Source organism: Nomascus leucogenys, chromosome 9 (genome assembly GCF_006542625.1).
Source record: "Nomascus leucogenys isolate Asia chromosome 9, Asia_NLE_v1, whole genome shotgun sequence".
Classification (NCBI taxonomy): domain Eukaryota; kingdom Metazoa; phylum Chordata; class Mammalia; order Primates; family Hylobatidae; genus Nomascus; species Nomascus leucogenys.
In genome coordinates this window covers 50,467,121-50,492,430 of record NC_044389.1, presented here as the reverse complement: position 1 = coordinate 50,492,430, position 25,310 = coordinate 50,467,121, and the positions used below count along the sequence as shown (strand labels likewise).

Sequence of the window (25,310 nt, the reverse complement as noted above, 5' to 3'; positions counted from 1 at the left end):
TACATTCTCCGAAATACTACTGATGCTCTATGACTACTGGAGAATAATCTGCGAACCAACCTCTACAATGTCATCATCAAACAAAAGCCAGAAGCCGTGACTTTTCACAATAGTGATATAATGCCCACGATTAGGACCACTGGAAAAGAAGAAATAAAAGACAGTTAGCAAGTTAACATTTATCTCTTTATAAAACTCTACTTAGCTCTTTATAAGCAGTGATTCTCTGGGAAAAAAACTATGTCATCAGCATAAAGAACTTGGCATATAGCTCATGTCTATGTTCACAACACCACGCTGGACACAGGGGAATACAAAAGTGTGCAGAAGAGATGTCTCTTAAGGACTCATAATCCAGCAGCAAAAACAGACACTCAAATTCAGCAAATATTAACAAAAAATTACTCTCTACGTATTCTGTGCCAGGCCCTATTCTAGCTGTCAGGGGAAGAAGCAGTGAACAAAACAAAGACCTCACTTACTTGGGACTTGGGGTAGGAGCTAGATTGGCAATACACAAACTAAACTTATAAATGTATGTCAAGCGGCGAGAAGTGTCATGGAGAAGGATGAAGCAGGGTAATGGGATATGAGTGATGGGAGGAGGTAATATTTGATGGAAAGTGAAGGGAGGCCACTTTGATAATGTGAGCAGAAGGAAATTTCCCTGCAAGGAAATGGCAGGGGTAGGGGTAGGGGTGGGGGTCAGGGCGTGGGGAGAAGCCATGTGACTCTGGGATGGAAGTTTCAGAAATAGGGAATAGCAAGTGCAAAGGCCTGGGGTGGGCGAGTAGCACTTGGTGTGTTCAGGAACAGCAGAGAGGCCAAAGGAGGCCAGAGCAGCAGAGTGAGCGAGGAGGGGAAGACCAGAGGGGGCTGAAGGGCAAGTGTAGTAGGAGGAGTCACAGTTAAGATTTTAGGCTTTGCTTCGAGCAAGCCAGGAAGAAATGGGGAATTTTAAGGAGCTGTATGATATATGCTTTAGAAAGACATTAATAAACCAATATGCATAGTAACAAGTGTTAAAAAGCCATATACCATGCTATATGGAAAAAAGCAGAAAGGACAACTAAGCGGCTGTTACTATGTAGTTAGGTTAGATTTGCACAAGTGAGGAGATTTTAATCCTAAACCTAAAACTGTTTTTTAATGCACTGTTAAAGTTGAAAAAGCCAAACTTCCCCCTTTGTTTACCCTCTTTCAACACAAGATGATGCCAGTGATCTGTTCCTGCCCTTTCTCCAGCCTCCTCCAGCTACTGTCTCCCTTTCCCTCTGAGCTCCAGCCCATCGGGCTCCTCTCACACGCTGCCCCCTTCATATTATGGGCCTTTGTATTGCTGTAAACTCTGCCAGAGATAATCCTCCCCCAAGTGCATTCTATTTAGCCCTCTGCTCAAATGTCACCTCCCCAGATAAATCTCTGCTGACCACCTCACCTGAAGATGTATCTCCCATCACTCACTCATCTCCCTGTTTATTCCTGATAGCACTGATCAAAATCATAAATTATCTTGCAGTGGTTTGTTTTTGGGGGTAGCAGGGTGGTGTGTTTATTTGTTCATTATCAGTCTTTCCAGATAGATTATAAGCTTTGTGAGGGCAGGGTCCCTGTGCTGTGTGTCTTTTCATTACTCTATTTTCAGATCCTGGCATGGAATCCAGAATATACGAGCTTAAAAAAAAACTTGCAGCAGAAATCAATGCATGAGGCTATGCACCTGCTGCAACTGTGGGCCAGGAGGTCCTGGCATGGAAGAGAAGGCAGGCCCAGCTCCCTAACCTCAAAGCTTTCCAGTGCTACCTGGAAGCCACCCAATCCGCATGCATAGGCCAGCCCTGCTCCACATAGGAGAACAATGCTACTTCTGTGGGGAGGAGTTTGAAGAATCCTAGTTAGTGGCATGCATGACTTGGCACCAACTGAGCTCTGCTACCAGGGCTCTTCTGACCTTGTGCTCACATTACAGAAACTGACCTTAGAGAACCCAACCACCCACTGGACGTCCAGTTCCCTCACCTGGGTCTCTGCCAGTCCTCCCAAGGATTTGAATTGGGCACCCACAGAGACCCACACTGAAAGTCCTGTGTACCCTGTGCAAGGGGCCCTCCTGTCCACACCACTCCTGCCACCCACTTTAGCCACAATGCCCACCAGGTCGCAGGCTCTGCCTGCCCTAAGATCTTCCCCAACCCTGCACTAATGTCAGGCCTCATCCAGTACTCAGGGCTAGGTTCCAGATCACTGGAACCCTGTGTTCTTCAAAAGAATAACAGCTGTTCTTTAGGGAGAACACCACAAAACTGGCATATAACTAGCCAATAAATATCATTGTACTGAGAATACAAGAAAATATCCAGTGACTTAAAGTTAATACACACAGGATAAAATATGGGGTACTTCAGATGTGAAGTTCCAGTTTCTGATGCCATCTACCCTAGTACACAATTAGAAATATATCAACCTATTCCTCTGCATGGCAATGGTAGTCTCCTGGTAATGGTGTATTCACCATAATCCGATCTTAGCAGATGGAGGAGAAAGACTCTTGCTCTATGACATGCCCCAATCTAAAACCTATGAGGTCAGGGGGAAAGCTGTGCCTGCTCCCAAGACAGAAAATAAACCTGTCCCAACCGAGCAAAGAATAACAAACAGGTGAATTTTCAAGATACTTTTCTTCCCTTATACCAAATTATGGAATAAAAAATATCTGCTCAAAGGAATTTCGGCAAAACGCTTTGCCTCTCCGTATCTAGAGGCCTTCTCTCTCTTATCTTTTTTCTGATTATATACTTATTACAGAATGTTGGGGAAAGACCAAAAATAACAAAGAATATTTTTTAAGAATATATTTTTAATCACTCAAAGTGCCAAAAAATTATTAAATTTGATCCATTGCTTCTAGTCTTTATTTACACATCTTAAAATACTTTTGAGATCATACTATAAATGCAACTTGGCTTTTTAAAAATTAAAATCATAGCATAGACATTTATTTCTCCATGTTATTTCAAATTCTTCATAACCATCGTTTTCATGCAATGGAGATTTATTAAGTTATTTCTCTCATGATAGAACATTTAGATGATCATTATCGGAATGCTCTTTATGTGTCTGCAGGCATGTTTATATATTTTTTGTGATGATCAGTAAGAGTTTGGCAGAGATCCCAAAAGTACTGAGTGCCACGGCCCAGGAAAGGTGCAGCCGGGTATACTTCAGCGAAGGGGCGACCCTTACACTTACCCTGTATACCTGCTTCCGGTCTTGCCCTTACCTGCCACAGTGAACGACCACGGCAACCAGGTCATACATGCGGTCCAGGTTCACTGCATCACTGGAGGTGTTGAAGAGCCGGAGTTCCAGAGGGAAGACCACACGGTAAGACAGCTTGGTGTATCTGTGCAGCTGCTCCATGTACTTGAACCGCTTTAGGTGCAGGGCCAAGATCATGGGCAGCTTTTTTACCCTCATCCTAAGAAACCATGAAATAGAAAATCAGTTGTACCCAACACCTATTAGGGGAAGAGAATACACTGTCATCTGCACAAACAGAACAGGAGGAGTTTCTATCCAACTTCAAACCAGCAAACAACCAAACAGTTTGCAAGGATAAAGGTATGCTGGCTTATATAGAGCTGACTTATCCTATATCCCTGGCTCCCAGCAGGAGAAATGTACAACGGTGTGTGTCTATTTGTTGAAAGGAGATGTTCCAGAATTTTTGTACAAATAAAAATAGGCTGTGCAATTGTTCTCCATCACTGCTCTGTGCCTTCCAGAGACAAATGATATTTGGACAATCTACCCCCTGAGATGATGGTGAGGAGGGTTGAGAGCTTTTGAGAACAGGAAGCTGGGAAGAGGACAAGGTAGACGGTGCCGACTGCTGGACTTACGGGTTCTGAGGATTGGCAGGAGGATGGATGCTTCTGACACACACTCTTGGGCATCGGGACACCAAGCGTGCCAGGCTCACTCTCATTCTGACCCTTGTGATCTCGGGCAAGTCACTTCCCTTCTCTAGCTCTCAGTTTCCTCATTTACAAAATGCAGGGGTTGGCTTAGGGCTACATTTCACAAACTGGGCTCAGGAGAGCACTGGAGATGTTAACAGATGTGGTGTTTCTGTGGCTAAGTAAGTTTGGATGATGCTACTTTCTGCTTTGAAGATCCTATGTGTACATTACCAGACTGAAGATTTTGAGAAATCCTGCAGTAAAGGAATTGTTCTGTTGTTTGATGTTGGACTTCCCAAACTTATATAAATATAGAAAGGTTTGTTTACTAGGTGACCATTAACATTCCTCAGTAAAAAGTCATAAAGGTAACAGTTTATGCAGAGTACACTGCTAGAATAGAGGGTCTTCCAGTTACCTTCCAGCCCCCCATTCCATGAATGTACTGAGTTAAGTGTAAATGTCATTTAGTTTGCGTACATTTTTAATGCATAGTATGTGAAACGGACAAATTTTAGAAGAATAGTTTTAAGGAATCTATTAAGGAAAAGCCCTGTTCATACAAATAAGCAAGTAAAACAACAGTAGAGAAATAAGAAGTATGGGGAACCCCATATTTTATGGGAACACATGACATTGTAATATATAAACCCCCCAGGGCTGAATAAAAAATGTCTTAATGCCACAAAGGAAGACCCAAGGCCAGCCTTAGGCAGACTGAGGTTATAAGGATGGGGGACAGACATGAGTGACCTTCTTTATTAACAAAAGGTATCTGCCTACCTCCTTGAGGCCTGCCTGCTACAGTGACTAACCATCTGTAAGTTTTGCAGCAAAGAAAAGTGTACATGTTTGGAGTGAACGCCTGGGAAGGCTGGGCAGAGAAATGATCTCAACCTCAGGTCTAGACCCCTGAGGGTTTTAGACAGCAGTATTGAGCATCTGCCAGCTGCCTTGAATACTCCAGAACCACTGACAAGATAGATTTAACTCACAGGAAGCCTTCGCAGGATGACTGAAATGGCAACTTTCCTGGCTTGTAGGAGCAGATTAATGGGGGACAACTGGTTATTCCAGATTTTCCAAGAACTGTAACTGTCTGGTGTGTGGAAAAGGTGGTGCAATAACTTTCTAACTTTCTTATCACCTGTTCTTTTTCTTTTTTCTTTTTTTGATATGGAGTCTCACTCTGTCACCCAGGCTGGAGTGCAGTAGTACAATCTCAGCTCACTGTAACTTCTGCCTCCTGGGCTCAAGTGATTCTCCTACCTCAGCCTCCCGAGTAGGTGGGATTATAGACACCTGCCACCACGCCCAGCTAATTTTTGTATTTTTAGTAGAGATGGGGTTTCACCATGTTGGCCAGGCTGGTCTCAAACCCCTGACCTCAAATGATCGGCCTGTCTCGGCCTCCCAAAATGCTGGGATTATAGGTGTGAGCCACTGTGCCCAGCCTCTAATCACCTATTCTTATAACTGATGTGTTAATAATTTCCTCATGAGTCCCTATGAAATGATATATATTTTTTAAACCTCTGTCTCTAAATAAGAGGTCCTAATGTTTAAGCAATACAAACAAAAATAATATTGGGTGTCTACTATGTGTTATATACTCTGCTAAGTACTTTATATAATTTACCTTTAATCTCAAGAGAATAGTGATTATATTTAATCATTACTTGTTTATCTAGCATAGTATCTGGCACATGGCAGGGCTCAATAAATATTTGCTGAATGACTGAATGAATAAACAAATAAGTAAACAATCGGACAGACAACTCTCCAAGTTGTTCTCTCCAAGGTCAGCGTTCTTATCCCAGTTTCACTGGTGAGGAGGGTAACTGACTTCCCCAAGGCTCCATGGCTACAAGCCCAGGAAGCTGAGATTGATTCAAAGCCAACCCTGCTGGGCTGCACAGTCGGGACCCTTCTCACCACACAAAGATAACCCTGAGCTAAATCTTTACCTACCTTTTCTGGGCTTCTTGTTTGCTGCAGCATGTTTCACAATAATATTTTTGTTCACTACACAGTGTTTCTGTGTTGCTGAAGTCTCTGTAGAGGAAAATATTTCCATCTTTAAAAAATGTCCACATCTACTTGGTATACCATGTTTTAAATCCCCCAATTAACCTGTAGGGTAATTTTTAAGTAAAAATGGAAGAAGAAGTAATCAGAAAAAAATCCTACTTAAGACTAGGATGGTGGAGAAACTACAGGATGAAAAACAAAAATAAGAAGACTGGGTACCATTATGGTGGGGGACATGTGCTTTTCATTGAATCATGAATTTACTATGAGAGATTCAAATATAGTTTTATTTAATGGGACACAGGCAGATACAAATTAGGGTTTCCAACTGGATTCAGAAAAAAAACTCATGATTTAATGGAGAATACCTATAAGCCAGAAATTAAAATTATAATAGAAAAATACTGTTGAGTAAAAGTTCACCATAAACACTAAAACTTAGATCCAGAAAGTAAATCACATAACATGCAAGGTGACATTATTGTGTAGTTAATGAAAAACAGTATTTCTCTGGTAGTCCATATTTTCAAAGAGCATGAAAGTAAAGATAATGAAATTTAAACCATATACAAAACTGCCCTCTCAGTGAACTAAAGAAAGCTTGAATTAATCAGATGACCACCTCCTACAACACCTGTTCCCCCGCCGGAGGATAAGAACTTTTGCCTGCCTCCTTTGGAGAACAAAAGCCATTGTGTTTGTCATATGTGTATCTGCCTTATCATGAGGCTCTACTCTGCTACTTACGGTTTTTATTTTTTAAATGTCATGGTTTTTCATTCTTTTCCAGCCACCGAGATTCTACTTAACATTTCTGTGGTACTGCTTCAAAGGCTGAAAAGAACATCTGGACTAATACCCTACAGTTTTGAAAAATTCTGGGGCATTTCCTTGTTCATAGTGTCCTAGTACCATAATGACCAGATTTTATTAAACAGAAAATGTTATTTAAAATGTGTTAAATGCATTTTATGAGGCCAGCATCGTCCTGATACCAAAGCCTGGCAGAGACATAACCAAAAAAGAGAATTTCAGACCAATATCCTTGATGAACATTGATGCAAAAATCCTCAATAAAATACTGGCAAACCGAATCCAGCAGCACATCAAAAAGCTTATCCACCATGATCAAGTGGCCTTCATCCCTGGGATGCAAGGCTGCTTCAACATACGAAAATCAGTAAATGTAATCCAGCATATAAACAGAACCAAAGACAAAAACCACATGATTATCTCAATAGATGCAGAAAAGGCCTTTGACAAAATTCAACAACGCTTCATGCTAAAAACTGTCAATAAATTAGGTATTGATGGGACGTATCTCAAAATAATAAGAGCTATCTATGACAAACCCACAGCCAATATCATACTGAATGGGCAAAAACTGGAAGCACTCCCTTTGAAAACTGGCACAAGACAGGGATGCCCTCTCTCACCACTCCTATTCAACATAGTGCTGGAAGTTCTGGCCAGGGCAATCAGGCAGGAGAAGGAAATAAAGGGTATTCAATTAGGAAAAGAGGAAGTCAAATTGTCCCTGTTTGCAGATGACATGTTTGAATATCTAGAAAACACCATTGTCTCAGCCCAAAATCTCCTTAAGCTGATTAGCAACTTCAGCAAAGTCTCAGGATACAAAATCAATATGCAAAAATCACAAGCATTCTTGTACACCAATCACAGACAAACGGCGAGCCAAATCATGAGTGAACTCCCATTCACAATTGCTTCAAAGAGAATAAAATAGCTAGGAATCCAACTTACAAGGGATGTGAAGGACCTCTTCAAGGAGAACTACAAACCACTGCTCAATGAAATAAAAGAGGATACAAACAAATGGAAGAACATTCCATGCTCATGGGTTGGAAGAAACAATATCGTGAAAATGGCCATACTGCCCAAGGTAATTTATAGATTCGATGCCATCCCCATCAAGCTACCAATGACTTTCTTCACAGAATTGGAAAAAAACTACTTTAAAGTTCATACGGAACCAAAAAAGAGCCCGCATCGCCAAGTCAATCCTAAGCCAAAAGAACAAAGCTGGAGGCATCACACTACCTGACTTCAAACTATACTACAAGGCTACAGTAACCAAAACAGCATGGTACTGGTACCACAACAGAGACACAGATCAATGGAACAGAACAGAGCCCTCAGAAATAATGCCACATATCTACAACTATCTGATCTTTGACAAACCTGACAAAAACAAGAAATGGGGAAAGGATTCTCTATTTAATAAATGGTGCTGGGAAAACTGGCTAGCCATATGTAGAAAGCTGAAACTGGATCCCTTCCTTACACCTTATATAAAAATTAATTCAAGGTGGATTAAAGACTTACATGTTAGACCTAAAACCATAAAAACCCTAGAAGAAAACCTAGGCAATACCATTCAGGACATAGGCGTGGACAAGGACTTCATGTCTAAAACACCAAAAGCAATGACAACAAAAGCCAAAATTGACAAATGGGATCTCATTAAACTAAAGAGCTTCTGCACAGCAAAAGAAACTACCATCAGAGTGAACAGGCAATCTACAAAATGGGAGAAAATTTTCGCAACCTACTCATCTGACAAAGGGCTAATATCCAGAATCTACAATGAACTCAAACAAATTTTCAAGAAAAAAACAAACGACCCCATCAAAAAGTGGGCAAAGGACATGAACAGACACTTCTCAAAAGAAGACATTTATGCAGCCAAAAAACACATGGAAAAATGCTCATCATCACTGGCCATCAGAGAAATGCAAATCAAAACCACAGTGAGATACCATCTCACACCAGTTAGAATGGCCATCATTAAAAAGTCAGGAAACAACAGGTGCTGGACAGGATGTGGAGAAATAGGAACACTTTTACACTGTCGGTGGGACTGTAAACTAGTTCAACCATTGTGGAAGTCAGTGTGGCGATTCCTCAGGGATCTAGAACTAGAAATATCATTTGACCCAGCCATCCCATTACTGAGTATATACCCAAAGGACTATAAATCATGCTGCTATAAAGACACATGCATATGTATGTTTATTGCGGCACTACTCACAATAGCAAAGACTTGGAACCAACCCAAATGTCCAACAACGATAGACTGGATTAAGAAAATGTGGCACATATACACCATGGAATACCATGCAGCCATAAAAAATGATGAGTTCATGTCCTTTGTAGGGACATGGATGAAACTGGAAACCATCATTCTCAGTAAACTATCGCAAGGACAAAAAACCAAACACCGCATGTTCTCACTCATAGGTGGGAATTGAACAATGAGAACTCATGGACACAGGAAGGGGAACATCACACTCTGGGGACTGTTGTGGGGTAGGGGGAGGGGGGAGGGACAGCATTAGGAGATATACCTAATGCTAAATGATGAGTTAATGGGTGCAGCACACCAACATGGCACATGGATACATATGTAACAAACCTGCACATTGTGCACATGTACCCTAAAACCTAAAGTATAATAATAAAAAATAAAAAATAAAAAATAAAAAAATAAAAATAAAAATAAAATGTGTTAAATGATTCTACCACTTACACAGAACACATCAAAAGAAAACACGGATTCTTTCATTCATTAAGTCCCCAAATGTTTCCTGCCAGTCCTCTGGGCTAGGTTCTGGGGATCCACAGAGAATAACTGCCCTCATATGGCTCACACTTTAACAGAGATGCGTGCAAATGAATCACTGACAACATGAAACGATCAGTGCAGCTTCAACAGAAAGCATTACATGATTCCCCTGCTGAAACCCTCCAGCAGTTTCCAGTGCACTTATCCACCCTGCCTCCTTCTCTCTGCTCCAGCCACACTGGCCCTGGGATATCCTCTTCTCACCTTAGGGTGTTTGCAGGTGCGATTTTCTCAGCACTGAGAGCTTCCTCCCAGAGGCTTCTATGGCTGGCTAACCCAGTTGTTCAGCCTAAACATCCCCTCTTTGGAGAAAACTTCTCTGGCCACTTTGTCCACACCTATCCAGCCCCTATCACATTGCCGTCTTATTTCTTCCCAGCATCTGAAACCATTCTTCTGTTCATTTGATTACTTGCCTCCCCTCTATGTGCGCAGTACACTTATCATTCCTATATCCCCAGCACGACACACAATGGAACACATTAATATTTGTTGGTTGAATGAATGAACCAACCAAGACAGAAGCAGATGTAAAGTCCAGGAGAAAGCACAGAGAAAGAGGGAAAGTGTGCCAGGTGAACAAGTGAATAAGAGTCAATGACTCCAGAGAGAGAACACTGCAGTGCAGAGGCCTGGAGGTAGGGAAAAGCAGCGGGGGCGTATTAGTCTGTTCTCATGCTGCTAATAAGGACATACCTGAGACTGAGTAATTTATAAAGAAAAAGAAGTTTAATGAATTCACAGTTTCACATAGCTGGGGAGGCTTCACAATCATGGCAGAAGGCGAAGGAGGAGCAAAGTCATGTCTTACATGGCAGCAGACAAGAGACAGCAGGTGCAGGGGAACTCCCATTTATAAAACCATCAGATCTTGTGAGACTCTTTCACTACCATGAGAACAGTACGGGAAAAACTGCTCCCATGATTCAATTATCTCCGCCTGGCCCCACCTTTAACACGTGGGAATTATTACAATTCAATGAGATTTGGGTGCAGACACAGCCAAACCATATCAGGCAGCAAGTCACATAGCCTGAAATATGCTACCAAGAAGCCAGCGTGAACCCTAACCAACAGTCTCAACAAAGAAAAGACATAATCATGTAGTGCTTTTTAGAAATTCCACTTTTGACAGCATGGTGGAGGGGAGATTGGAGAGGGTTGAAAGGCAAGAAAGCCATTAGAATGCAAATGTACTAAACTTTCAGATTTCAAGTACATGGTGCATAAAACAAACTCATACTTAGCTGAATGAATGCTTCAATTGAGTAAGTGCTGTGGAATCTTGTTTTGGCTGCATGGGATTGACTGCAGTGGAATGGGGGAGTCAGAGGCAGGGAGGTGAGTATAGGTGTGATGGAGCTTCATATCCTCCCAATGTCTACTGCAGAGAAACTGTACTACCAAGCTAAAGGGTTACAATAGCCAAAGAAAGGCCAGCAACAAATAAGGAATCATTCATTCCTACTCATTCTTATTTTCCCCAAAAAGTTGTTTGATTTGTAGACCCAGGCAGGTGGAAATATAGCAGAAGTTAATACCTAATGTAAAGACCCATTTTACAAAGAAGCTCACTGACAGAGTAATGCTCTTAGGGTATCCATGAATTGAGAATTAGAAAATGAAGGTAAGTTAGGAGAAGGCGAGGACCCCAGCAGTAAATACTGAGGCAGAGCAGCTGTCAGTTAATGTTCTATACCTGTTGGAACAAAAGTGGGAACAATGGTATAGGAAACTCTTCAATGAGAAAGACAAGAGGGGCACTTGCTCTTTCCAACACTTGGGATAAATTATCAAAGCACAGAGCAGAGGTTGGGAGAAAAACACAAAATTCTTTGTATTGCTTTAAAAAGAGGCAGAGCAGCAATAAAACATTACTTAAAAATACACTTTGGGGCTTGATACAATTTGGATCTGTGTCCCCGCCCAAATCTCATATTCAATTGTAGTCCCCGATGTTGGAGGTAGGACCTGGTGGAAGGTAACTGGATCATGGGGGCAGAATTCTCATGAATGGTTTAGCACCATCCTCCCGGTGCTGTCCTCGCCATACATCGTGGAGAGTTCTTGCAAGATCTGGCCATTTAAAAGTGTTCAGCCCCTCCTCCAACCCCTGGCTTCTGTTCCAGTTATGTGATGTGCCTGCTCCCCCTTCACCTTTTGCCATAATTTTAAGTTTCCTGAGGCTTCCCCAGAAGCCAAGCAGATGCCAGCACCAAGCTTTCTGTACAGCTTGCAGAACAATGAGCCAATTAAACCTCTTTTCTTTATAAATTACCCAATCTCGGGTATTTATTTACAGCAATGTGGGAATGGACTAATACAGGGCTGGTCCAAAAGTAGTGAGTTATCTCAATTGATGGTTCACAGTCAGTTATAGATCAAATTCCTTGTTCTACTTTTTCCTTCGTTCTCAGGAAGGAAGGAAGGAAGGAAGGAAGGAAGGAGGGAAGGAAGGAGAGAAAGAAGAAAACGCACTTTGGGAACAAATCTAATAAGAAATGCACACTTTTACAAAAAAGGCACTAAAGCCTTATGCAAATATTTTAAAACTTCAAAAAATGGAGAAAGACTGTTTTTGGATGGGAAGGCTATCATTTTTTGTAAACACAGCTATTGTGTCCAAGTTAATGTCTATCTTTGATACATTTTCAATTAAAATCTTCTTTTCCACTCACCACAATAATTCAAAATTGATATTAAAAATCCTCAAGCAATGCTTCCCGATAATTTCCATGTCATGATCCACACAGAAATACTACATAAGAAACACACTAGGATATACTGACGAGGCTGCTCCTATGGCTGGCCATGGACTCTGGCACGGCCAGGCCCTCCCAGCCTCCCAGGAGCCAAGGAGATGAATACATCTAATCCATTTTCCCTGGCTCACCAGTTGGGAAGCTTTGTTCTAGAATCTAGTGCAGTGGCTCTCCTCCTGCCCTCCTGGCTGCTCATTAGAATCATCTGGGAGCTTTAAAAACAATCCCGATGCCCAATCCTGCACCCCTCCACCCCCCACTCTCCCTCCATTCAGTTACATCAGAATCTCTCCAGGTGGAACCCAGGCATTACTGTTCTTAAATCTTCCCGGGTGATTTCAAGGTGCTGCCAGGGCAGACAGCCATTGCTCCAATGCTTCCCAATAACCTGCGGATCTTGTCGGCACTGGGAGAATGGGAATTTAAAATGAAAGGAAGACAGAGGAAACAGAAGGTGGTGGTTTTAGGGCACTGAGCATTTGGAGGAGCAAGGGGAGATTCCGGGAAGGAGTCATGGAGAGGGTCTAAGGCACTCAAGTGGAAGACAAAAATAACCAAAAAGGCCATGCAAGGATAATTAAGATAAACTTCACATAGTTTAAGTTTTTGCCTGAGGTCACCCCTGAACTTCTCACAAGGAAAAAACATTTTTCTTTCTCAGTATTCTCCTATGACACAAATGGCTTACTCTGCCTAAGACACAGTAATGAGGTTTGAAATATTAGAATTATAACTCAGCTACCATACAAACTTAACAGCTTCTCCAGACCTGTATCCTGAATTTAAACACTATTTATATCATTTCTCTGGAATAAAAGTTCAGACACCAACTAAAATCCTTCTGGAAGAAGGTGGCAGAGATCTTACATTCAAACCCCACCATTTTAGCTTAAATTTTTATTTTTTAAAGTTATCAAAATGAAAGAAACATATCAGAAGAGGTATGCAGACATAACATTAGAGAAGAAAATTCATAATTCTAGTTTAAAAAACAAATCCTCAAAAATGCAATCCACATTAAACCATGAAAGGGGCCAAGAAAGAGCCCACCCTTCCCTTATCTTTTGTCTGAGAGACAGAGAAAGCTAACGACTCCACTGGCATTATTTGCTCCCTGCATCTTCCTCCCGCAAGTCCTTCTCCCATCATGGAACTCTGAGTGGTGAGTGGCAACACCTGGCAGCCTTCTCGTTCTGCTGCGGAGGTGACACCTCACACGCATGTTAGGGCAGGTATAGCCGAGTTGGTCAAGGTCTAGATTAGGTGTGATGTAAAATAGGGGATGGGGAGGCACTTCAGAGATATCAGCCTGCACAGTGCAATAAGACAGAGTGGAATATGTTTAAAAGGCACTCAGAGGCTACTTCATACTCACCCACCCTAGCCTGAACATTTCCAAGTGCCTCTAGCCTGCCTTCACCAGGTATGGATGACAAATATACACAATTTCTCCAGGAAAAAAAAAAATTATGGAAACCTAAACCTCAATTCTATTTCTTATAACAAGGTTTCCCAAAGGTGGAAATTATCACCAATCACTTAACACTTTACCTGGCTGATCTCAAATCTACAGCCACTGCCACCTGCCCTTTTGAACAGTTCAAGTAATTCCTGGAAAAGAGGGAAAGCAGCCAACCTCCCTAACTCCAAATTCTCACCAAGGACAGGAATGGGCATATAATGGCTTTCTCCCATTCCCTCATCAGCAACTAATGGTGGTACACCCTTAACGTTTTCCACAAACCCAAAGAATGGACTTAGAGTCACAAAGAACAGTGGAAACAAGACTTTTAATGGTGGTCTTGCAATATTGGATGTCTGGTTAGGCAGGCACACCAGGGGCAGGTACAGCAGGTAATTTCAGCAGGTAATTTACCTCCTAGCATGCAAGTCCCTCCCCCAGTTCCTCACTGGTTGAATACTATGGGGTTACAATCTTCCCGGACATTGCCTAAGTTTCATTATTCCCTCCTAAGGTCATACACCAGTCCCCTTTCTTGCTTAAGTTTCAATTTCCCAATAACAAAACTTTCTTCCCTTTTATGTGCTGACCCCTCCTCTACATCCTGTTCATTTATCGTGACTTTCTAGGTGCATGAGCCATGCAGTTTGTCACATCTGCAGGCTGGCTGACAGTACTTAGATTTATTATACCTTGAAAACAAACCATTTAAAATGTTTTCTCACAGAGGGAAAAACGGTTTCATGGGCCAGGCCTAGGGCCTCTACTGCACCATGCAGCCTCAGGACATGGCATCCTAGGTCCCAGCCACTCCAGCTCCAGCTATGGCTAAAAGGCACCAAGGTACAGCTTGGGATGTTGCTTCAGACGGTGCAAACCCCAAGCCTTGGCAGCTTCCATGTGGTGTTGGGCCTGCGGGTGTGCAGAAAGCAAAAGTTGAAGTTTGGGAGCCTCCGCCTAGATTTCAGAGAATGTATGGAAATGTCTGGCTTTCCAGACAGAAGTCTGCTGCAGGGGCAGAGCCCTCATGGAGAGCCTCTACTAGGGCAGTGTGGAGGGGAAATATGGGGTTGAAACTCCCACACAGAGTCCCCACTGGGGCACTGCCTAGTGGAGCTGTGAGGAGAGGGCCACTGCCCTTCAGACCCCAGAATGGTAGATCCACCAACAGCCCACCCTGTGCACCTGGAAAAGCTACAGGCCTCAATGCCAGCCTGTGAAAGCAGCTACAAGGGCTGTACCCTCCAGAGCCACAGGGGTGAAGCTGCTTGAGGCCTTGGGAGCCCACCCCTTGTGTCAGTGTGCCCCAGATGTGAGACATGGAGTCAAAGGAGATTATTTTGGAGCTTTAAGATTTAACGACTGCCCTGCTGGGTCTCAGACCTGAATGGGGCCTGTAGCCCCTTTGTTTTGGTCAATTTCTTCCATTTGGAATGAGAGCACTTACTCAATGCCTGTACCTCCCATTGTATCTTGGAAGTAGCGAACTTGTTTTTTATTTTACAAGCTCAGAGGCAGAAAGAACTTGCTTTGTCTCTGATGAGACTTTGGCCTTGGACTTTTGAGTTAATGCTGGAATGAGTTAAGACTTTGGGGGACTGCTGGGAAGACATGATTGGTTTTGAAATGTGAGAAGGGCATGAGATTTGGGAGGGAACAGAGGAGGAATAATATGGTTTGGCTCTGTGTCCCCACCCAAATCTCATGTTGAATTGTAATCTCCAACGTTGGGGGAGGTATCTGGTAGGAGGTGACTGGATCATGAGGGCAGATTTCCCCCTTGCTGTTCTCAAGATAGTGAGTTCTCATGAGATCTGGGGGTTTAAAAGTGTGTAGCGCTTCCCCTTTTGCTCTCTCTCTCCTGTGCCTACTTCCCCTTCGCTTCCACCATGATTGTAAGTCTCCTGAGACCTCCCTAACCATGCCTCCTGTACAGCCTGCAGAACTGTGAGTCAATCAAACCTTTTTTCTCCATAAATTACCCAGTTCAGGTATGTCTTTATAGCAGTCTGAGAATGGACTAATACAGAAACTCATGCCGTAAACAGAAGCATTCAGAAGGAAAAAGAGGCCACCATGGCCTATAAAACTCTTCGCAAACAAGGAAATTACAAACTTGTCCTAGACTCCTGGACACAAGCAGAAATGCCAAACCAATAAGAAGCATTCAGGTCACTATCAGTGCCAGGGTGGGGTACTCTCAGAGCCCTGGGAAATGGAACACAATCAGCCCCCAGCTCACACAATACATTACACCCAGATGAACCAAGAAGCTCTTCCAAGCTGTTGTTGGTGCCTTTGCCCTGAAAGATGGCCTTCTAACTGCAACAACCATAGCCAAATCCTTTTAATCTATTCTTCTAAAAGGTTCCAAGTAACCTAAGCTCCTGAAATAAAAGTTCTGTCATCTGGCCCTTACTCATAAAAATGATGATACTCTAACAATGTCTCTGACACCCTGCTGGAACACCCCAAGCCTTGCGGAGGCCCATGCTGACCACTTGGTCTACACGGGCACCTCCACTACCAGCCACTCTCTAGACTTGTTTTATTTCCTTCAAAGCACTGATCATTGTCTGTGCATTCCCACTAGAATGTAAGTGCTGTGAAAGCACAGCCCGCGTCAGGTTCACTTCTCTATCCCCAGTGTCTACAACACAACCAGGCAAATTATAAGCACTCATGGCCTCTTGTTGAAAGGAAGAAAGGCAGAAGGGGGTGAGGGCTCAAAGGGAATTATGTCTTTACAGCAACTCTGAGCACATTTTCAATGCACAAGTCAATAAAAATGTCTACAGTAATCCTGGGCAAGTATTATTGTTACACTCAGGGCTCCTTATCTTCTGTCCACCCTCATGAGAAAGAGTTTCTTTCCATGCATGATCTCCACAGAATGCTTAAAAGATGGAGGAACAAGCAACTCCCTCATTAGTTCTCAGCCCAAAGTGCATATTTAAAATAATAAAATAGATTATCTTAGAAAAAGAGTAATGGTAGGCATCTATAGCCCTTATTAACTTAATTGTATGGGAGAGCGAGACCGTGGGGGTGTGGTGTGTGTGTGTGTGTAAGAAAGAGAAACACTGATTGATGAAGGCCAAAGCCTACATCTGCATTAAAGATTAACACTTTATTTTTAAATTTAACGACCATTTTATGCTCTTTTTTCTCAGTAGGACTCTTCTCCAGACCACATAATCTCTCTTGGGAAAGGAGAGATAGAAAATAATAGGATCATATTGGTTTAAGAGAAGGGAAGATTATGTCCTGAAGAAATACAGGATTTTCTCTCCCACTTAGTTACAAGCCTGATCAAAAGCTCAAACTGCCTCAGAGTTCATAAGGTTACCTTAGACAGTGGGTAATGGATGTATTCTGCTCCACATCAACAGAAAGGTCAAGAAAATCTTCATCTTTGCTACTAACCTGAAACAAAAAAAGGAAAAAATATATTAGGCATGAAATATGTAGTAGATAAAACTTTGAACATGTATAGGTAATCACTGACTGCAATAAAAACCATAACTGCAGTTAAAGTCCTGCATGGACATGTATACTCATTGGCACCCAGTTACCTCAAAAACAACCCAATCTAGAGAAAATCCCAAATTTTCAATTTAACCTCATCCCTATCCCAGCTTTGACTTACAGCTTTTAATAGTTAAAAACCAGATTTTTCTCTGTTCATTTTTCCCATCGTTTCAAAGTAGGGAGTATTAAATATCCATATAGCCCAGATTGCAGAGTGATAAAAATGGAAATGGAAAAAGGACAAGAGACTTATAAAATCTACCACCCAGATGACCATCCTTGTTGAGTCGTTTCCACTTTTTGCCAGTCCCTTTCTCCCTTGCCCCATCATTCAAACTGTGTGGTAGGCCAGGGAGCCTGACAGGCAATGGGCTGGAGAATCGCACTGACCACACACAAAGCTGTCCTTTGGCCAGGAAGTGGTCATCACATGCAGAGCCCTGTGCTGTCCATGACAATGACCAGACCTGGGGCTGGCCTGCAGCCTGGGCTCACACAGGCCCGCCATACCGTGGGCAGCTCTCAGCTGAGCCGGTTCAGTGGCCCAAGCTGTGTCTCAGCCTTCAACAGCTCACTCCACACTAATTCTAGATCTCATATATCTCAAGGCTAACTGAATAAGTGCTTACTTCCCACTAACTCACCGACAACCCTGGGGTTTTACTGTCTTGTTCCCGGAGTAGCAGGAACAGGTGGCAACAACCTTCAGGTGCTCAGTCATTTAGCAGCAAAATGAAAACAACATTCCTTTTAAAGTGTGACAACTACCCTATGACCCAAAATTCCAGAAGTTATCTGAAGAAATATTCAGAGATGTGGATACACTCTTCTATACTTTTAGAAGTACACACGGGGGCCAGGCGTGGTGGCTCACACCTGTAATCACGGCACTTTGGGAGACTGAGGCAGGTGGATCACTTGAGGTCAGGAGTTCAAGACCAGCCTGGCCAACATGGCAAAACCCCGTCTCTACTAAAAATTCAAAAAATTAGCCAGGCGTGGTAGCACATGCCTGTAAAAATCCCAGCTACTTGCGAGGCTGAGGCAGGAGAATTGCTTGAAGCTGTGAGGCAGAGGTTGCAGTGAGCTGAGATTGTGCCACTGACTCCAGCTTGGGTGACACAGTGAGACCCTGTCTCAAAAAAAAAAAAGTACACACAGGAATGGATACTGAGACACAAGAATGGTTATTGCCCAGATCCGTATCCTGTCTCTGCCATTTATAAAGTCGATGGCTTCAGGCCAGTTACTCAGCCTCTGTTTCCTCATCTGTAAAGTGGGGACAGCAAGAGTGTCTATCTCATAAGGCTGCTGTAGGGAGGAAATAAGATAATACATGTGAAGTGCTTTAAAGAGTAAGGAATCAATAAATTAGGAAGGGATAAAACATTTTAAGTGGCTTAAAATGGTCAAAAAGTTGGGAATGGCTTTCTACATTGTGGTTATCATACTAATTGAAAAAGTAGGTTATACAACCACATATAAGTTAATCCCAATTTTGTATAAAAAAGGCATCTTTATACTTACACACACGCATCCCCTCCCTTGGCATTCTCTACCATCCTGTTTTAACTTTTTAATGACATTTATTCCTACCATGGTAGAATGCATTAGTAGCCCCAAATCCTCACCATTGCCTCTACTGGCTTCTTTGTCATATGGCTTCGCAGATACTCTCATCAAGAGGTGATTATGTTTTGCCACCCTTGAGTCTGAGTGTGACCATGTGACTTGCCTAGGCCAGTGGGATGCTAGAAGGCAGGTTACCACCAGCAAAGGCCAGAACAAGCATTTGTGAAACTGCTGTCTTGTATCACCGTAAGAAGGATAACCCCAGGCTGGCCTGCTGTTCCCAGGAAGAGGAGAAATCCATGGAGGAAAGCTGTCCTAACTAAGGCATTCCAGCCAAGCCCAATCTAGAGTAAAACCCCTAGTGATCTTGCAGACACGTGAGTGGGCTAGCTGAACTACAAACACACAAGTTTAGCTGAGTCCAGCCTAGACTAGTCAACCATAAGCCAACCCACCATTGCATGAGTTATAATAACAAATGATAATTTAAGGCTCAGAGTTTTGGGGTGGTTTGTGACAAAGCAATAGGTAACTGATACAACCACTTATCCTTTTATATGTTTTATTTTTATATGTTTACTGTCTGTCTCCCCCTCACTAAAATGAAAGTTCAAAAGACTGGCTTCCATAGTAACTAAGATCCCAGTACACCAATACGCCTCCAGAAAACTAGAAATTATAAACTCACATAACCAAAAACTAAAAGCAGCTACCTGAAGGCACTGGAGAGTGAACACAAGCAAGCACATGGGGAGTCCACACTTGGAGGAGGAGAGCTGTACACAACGAGTTCATGATTTCATGGCCTTTAGCTTGGGGTGCTGAGGGGGCAATGCAGTCTTTCTGGTCTGCAAGCCAGAAGACTAAATCTGGGAAACCATGCCCACTGGAAAGAAAGGAAAGAGGGTATCTCCAACTCTGCCCACATGTGGCTGACCCCTGATCCACCCATGCATGGAATACACACAAAGCAACTTGGCTATTAACAAAATGGCTGCCACCCAAGATTCAAGCTGTCACCCAAGAAACATAGTGAATAGTTTGGGTCCAACCAAGATAAGTGACTGTTAAAACTAAAGAAACTCAATATGCATTAAAGAAAACTAACAGAATCCGGCAGGGTGTGGTGACTCACACCTGTAATCCCAGCACTTTGGGAGGTGGAGGCAGGTGAATCACGTGGTCAGGAGTACGAGGCCAGCCTGGCCAAGATGGTGAAACCCCATCTCTACTAAAAATACAAAAATTAGCTGGGTGCAGTGGTGGGCACCTGTAATCCCAGCTACTTGGGAGGCTGAGGCAGGGGAATCACTTGAACACGGGAGGCGGAGGTTGCAGTGAGCCGAGATCTCGCCACTGCACTCTAGCCCGGGCGACAGAGCAAGACTCCATCTCAAAAAAAAAAAAAAAAAAGAAAAGAAAACTAACAGAATCCAGAGTCTCTGCTACTTAACATTCTCAATGTTCTGAATAAGATCTAAAGTTACACTATGTGACAAATGTCTTACCTAAGACATTGCTAAAAGAAAATAAACTGAGACCAATCCTGGGATGACCCAGATATTGGAATTAGCAGACAAGGATTTTAAAGAGGCCATTATAATTATCATCAGTAAAATAAAATATACTCGCAATGCACCAAAATAACGTGAAACCCCAGTAACGAAATGGAAACAATAAAAAAGAATCCAATAGAAATTCCGGAACTGAAAAACACAATACATTGAATGAATTTAATAGCAAAGTGGAGGTGACAGAGGAAAAAACAAGTGAATATGAAGACAGATCAATGGAAATTATCCAATGAGGACAAAAGAAAAAAGACTGAAGTAAAAATTAACAGATACTCAGGAATCTTTTAGCTAATACTGTACATATAATCAGAGTCCTAGAAGGGGAGAAAAGGGAGAATAGGGCAGTAGAACTATTTGAGAAAATAAAGGTCGAATATTTCCCAAATTTGGTGAAAGACATCCATTAATAGATTCAAGATACTCAACCAACACCAAGCAGGATAAATACAAAGAAGGTCAGCCAAGGTGCCTCACAGCCAAACTGTTGAAAACCAAAAATAAAAAGCAAATCTGAAACATCTACCAAAAAAAAGACAATAGGATGATCCAATTGGCAGCTAACGTCTCATCAGAAACTATGGAGGCCAGAAGACAGTGAAGCATCTTTCATGTGCTGAAAGAAAAAAATGATTAGCCTGGAATTCCTATATGCCACAAACAGATCATTCAAGAATGAAGGCAAAATGAGGAGAATTCATTGATATAAGAGGCCTGCATCACAAGAAAGGTGAAAGGAAATTCTTCAAGCCAAAGAGAAATGACACCAGTTTGAAATCCAGATCCTTAAGAATAAAATGCATCGATAATGATAAATATTTGTGCAAATACAAAATACTTTTTTCCTCTTAATTTTTGTATAATATTCACACCTCTTTAAAGGAAGAGGCATAACACTGTCCTGTGGGATTTATATTCTACATAAATGTAATATATATAACAACTACAGCATAAAGAACAAGGTAGAGTGGGAGCAGAGGGAATATACACCTATATATTTATACGCTTTCTATATTTTATGTGAAATAGTATCATTATTATATGTAAGGATACTGTGAAAAGTGAAGAATGTCTATTGTAATCTCTAGCAAAATCACTAAAAATACACACAGGCATGCGAAAATGTACTCAGAAAAGATCAAGAGGAAAATTAAAATGGAATTATAAAAATATATTCAAAAAGACTAAAATATGTTCAAAAAATAATTCAAAAAGAAAATATAGAAGAGGAACAGAAGAACAAAAAACAGAGGAAATAAATAGAAAGCAAATGAAATGGCAGCCCCAAACCCAACTATATCAATAATTACCATAAACATTAATGGACTAATAATTACAAATGAAAGACAAAAATTGAAGGAAGGATTTGTTTTCTTAAGGCAAGACCAATTTCTATGCCATCTGCAAGAGCTAAACTTTATATATAAAGACACAGGTTGAAAGTAAACGGTTGGAAAAACGACATACTATGCAAAGAGTTAGCATAAGTTTGTAGAGGGCTAATATCAGATAAAATAGATTTTAAGATAAAGTTATTAAGAGAAATAAAAGAGGACATTTCCTAATGATAAGAATGTCAACTTATCAGAAAAACACAACAGTCAAATATGGAAAGCCCCCATAACAGAGCCTCAAAAACACATGAAGCTGGAACACTATTTCACCAACAAAAGGGAATAAACTCCTAATACATGCTACAACACCAATGAATCTCAAAAACGTTACATAAGTGAAGGAAGTCATACATAAAAGACCACATATTGTATGATTCCATTTACATGAAACATCCAGAAAAGGCAGATCTCTAAAGACAAAAAGTAGATTAGTAGTGACCTCAAATGAAACAGGAATTAACTGCCAGTTATGAGGGATCTTACTGGTGTGATGAAAATTTTCTAAAACTAGGTTACAGTACTGGTTACACAACTCAGCAAATTACTTAAAGAAAAAAAATCACTAACCGGATAGGTTTATGGCACGTAAATTATACCTCACCAAAGTTGTTTTTTAAAAAGTCAAAAAATTCATAAAACAAAAATTGACAGAATTAAAAGGAGAAACAGGACAATCCCACAAAAATATTTTAATGCTCCTTTCTCAGCAACTGGTAGAAAAGCTAGTAGGGGGAAAGTCAACGAAGACATAAAGGATCTGAATAACTTTATTAACCAACATATCTAACTAACAATTATAGAATGCCACACCCAACAACTGCCAAATATTCTTTTCAACTCAGTAGTTCTCAACAGGGGAAATCTGGCTTCCAGGAGACATCTGACAATGTCTGGAAACATTTTTCAATGTTGTATCTTGGGAGATGCTACTGACATCTAGCAGGTAGAAGCCAGAGATGCTGCTTAACATCCTATAATGCACAGGGCTGTCCCCAACAACAAAGAATTATCTGATCCAAAATGTCAATAGTTCTGACACTAAGATATCCTGTTTTCTTTCTTTCTTTCTTTTTTCTTTGAGATGGAGTCTCGCTTTGTCACCCAGGCTGGAGTGCAGTGGTACAATCTCAGCTCACTGCAACCTCTGCCTCCTGAGTTCAAGTGATTCTCGTGCCTCAGCCTCCCAAGTAGCTAGAATTACAGGCATGCGCCACCACACCCGTCTAATTTTTGTATTTTTAGTAGAGACAGGGTTTCACCATGTTGGCTAGGCTGGTCTCAAACTCCCAACCTCAGGTGATCCACCCGCCTCAGCCTCCCAAAGTGCTAGGATTATAGGCATGAGCCACCGTGCCTGGCTGAGAGATCCTGTTTTCAATGGCAGATGGTACATTTACCAGGACAGACCATGTGGAAGGACATAAGACATATCTCAATAAATTTAAAATTGAAATCATACAGAATATATTCCCTAACCACAACAAAATTAGAAATCAATACTATTAGGATATATATGAAAATCCCAAATATTTGGAAATTAAACAGCATACTTCTAATTAGTATATGGATCAAATAAAAAAGATCACAGGAAGAATTAGAAAATATTTTGAACTAATGCCAAAGAAAACATACCATCAAAATTTGTAGCATGCAGCTAAACCAGTGCTTAAAGGGAAATTTATAGCTTTATATCTGTATGTTAGTAAACAAAAGAAAAGGGACCATTTTTCTACTTTAACTGCTATATCCTTAGTACCTAAAATAATTTCCAGCATTTAATAGGAAATAAATATTTACTAAATAAATAATAACTTAACAGAAGACTGAACAAATGGAAAGATATCTAAATGACAACAGTGGCATCTGAGTGGCAGAGTTATGATTTTTTTATTCATTTCTGTTTCTAATTTTTAAAAATAATCCACAGTATGTTCCTTAATTAGCAGAACTTTTTTCTTAACCTAAATGGCCCTTCTCTTCTCTGAAATAAGAAGATTATAGCCAACTGAAACCATAAATAAATTAGATAGCTAGGATCTCATTCTACTTAAGCTCTTATACGAAGAAGGTAATAAAAACAAAAACATTTTGTCCTGTTGGATGCAAATCTTTTTCTGAACTTAATGGTTTTGGAGAGAAGGAGAAATGGAACAAATGTAATTCATTAACTGAAAAAAGTCACTGTACTTCTCTCAATTCCAAATGCAAACTGCTACTAGAATTAGAGTGTGTGAAAGCACTGCTCAGAGGAATCACCCCTGCAGGGGCTACCAAAACATGGCACTAAACCTTTCCGTTTGGATTTTTCTCTCTCCTTGCCCTAGACTGACACAGTCAAAAGCAATTAATGATCAAATAATGTGGTTTTTTTGGGGTGGGGCGTGGAGGAAGGGTGTTGGTTTGGGGGTTCTGTGGGGTATTTTTGTTGTTGTTGGGTTTTTTTGCTTCTCTCTCTTCTAAGAAAGCTGCCAGAAAAGAAAACCATTTTCTTCCCACACACAAGGATCTCATTCTGGTCTAACTGAAAATACAGCTTGTCTCCAAGGAAACATCTATCACTAAGAGACTCCAATACTCTTAGCAAGTACAAGCTATATCTTATTCTCCTTTCTTCTCCCTCAATTTTGAGCATGGAGGTCTCTCAAAAACTCTTAGTTTAAAAGCATAAAGAGACCTCACTTAATATTCTTTTTAAAGTAATTAACTACAAATCAATTGGTAAAATAGATTACATACAGGGTATACATATAAATCATGAGCTTTGCTAAATTCTTAAGTAATTAAAATCATATTCAGGCCGGGCACAGTAGTGGCTCACACCTATAATCCCAGTGCTTTGGAGGGCTGAGGTGGGTGAATCACTTAAGGCCAGGAGTTCAAGACCAGCCTGGGCAACACAGTGAGGCCCAGACTCTACAAAAACGCCTGTAATCCCAGCACTTTGGAAGGCTCAGGTGGGCAGATCATCTGAGGTTGGGAGTTTAAGACCAGCCTGGCCAACATGGTGAAACCCCGTCTCTACTAAAAAATACAAAAATTAACCAGGCATGGTGGCAGGCACCTATAATTCCAGCTATTCGGGAGGCTGAAGCAGCAGAAGCGCTTGAACTCGGGAAGCGGAGGTTGCAGTAAGCCAAGATCACGCCACTACACTCCAGCCTAGGTGACAGAGTGAGACTCCATCTCAAAAAAATTCTTATTGAATTGGTGGTGTGCACCACTGTATTCCAGCCTGGGCAACAGAGAGAGACCCTAACTCTAAATAAATAAATAAATAGTCAGCTTCTAAATCCCCATATTCCTTTCTTGGGCTTAGTAGAAAAGGTGATGAGTTGGCAGTTCTGCGATGTTCAATCATGAGCCAAAAATGTGCTGGCTT

At 41.5% G+C, this 25,310-nt stretch overlaps 1 protein-coding gene across 1 annotated transcript in view; it reads right to left on the bottom strand.

The window, feature by feature from the left end:
• USP46 (ubiquitin specific peptidase 46) overlaps nt 1-25,310 on the bottom strand; it is a 73,985-nt gene that overhangs the window by 7,606 nt on the left and 41,069 nt on the right. Inside the window, exons 5-8 of the mRNA XM_003268371.4 lie at nt 17,213-17,289; nt 5,934-6,017; nt 3,281-3,478; nt 61-139 (exon numbers count right to left, since the gene is read on the bottom strand). Coding sequence (XP_003268419.1) covers nt 61-139; nt 3,281-3,478; nt 5,934-6,017; nt 17,213-17,289 — 438 coding nt within the window. The remainder of the gene's footprint in view (nt 1-60; nt 140-3,280; nt 3,479-5,933; nt 6,018-17,212; nt 17,290-25,310) is intronic.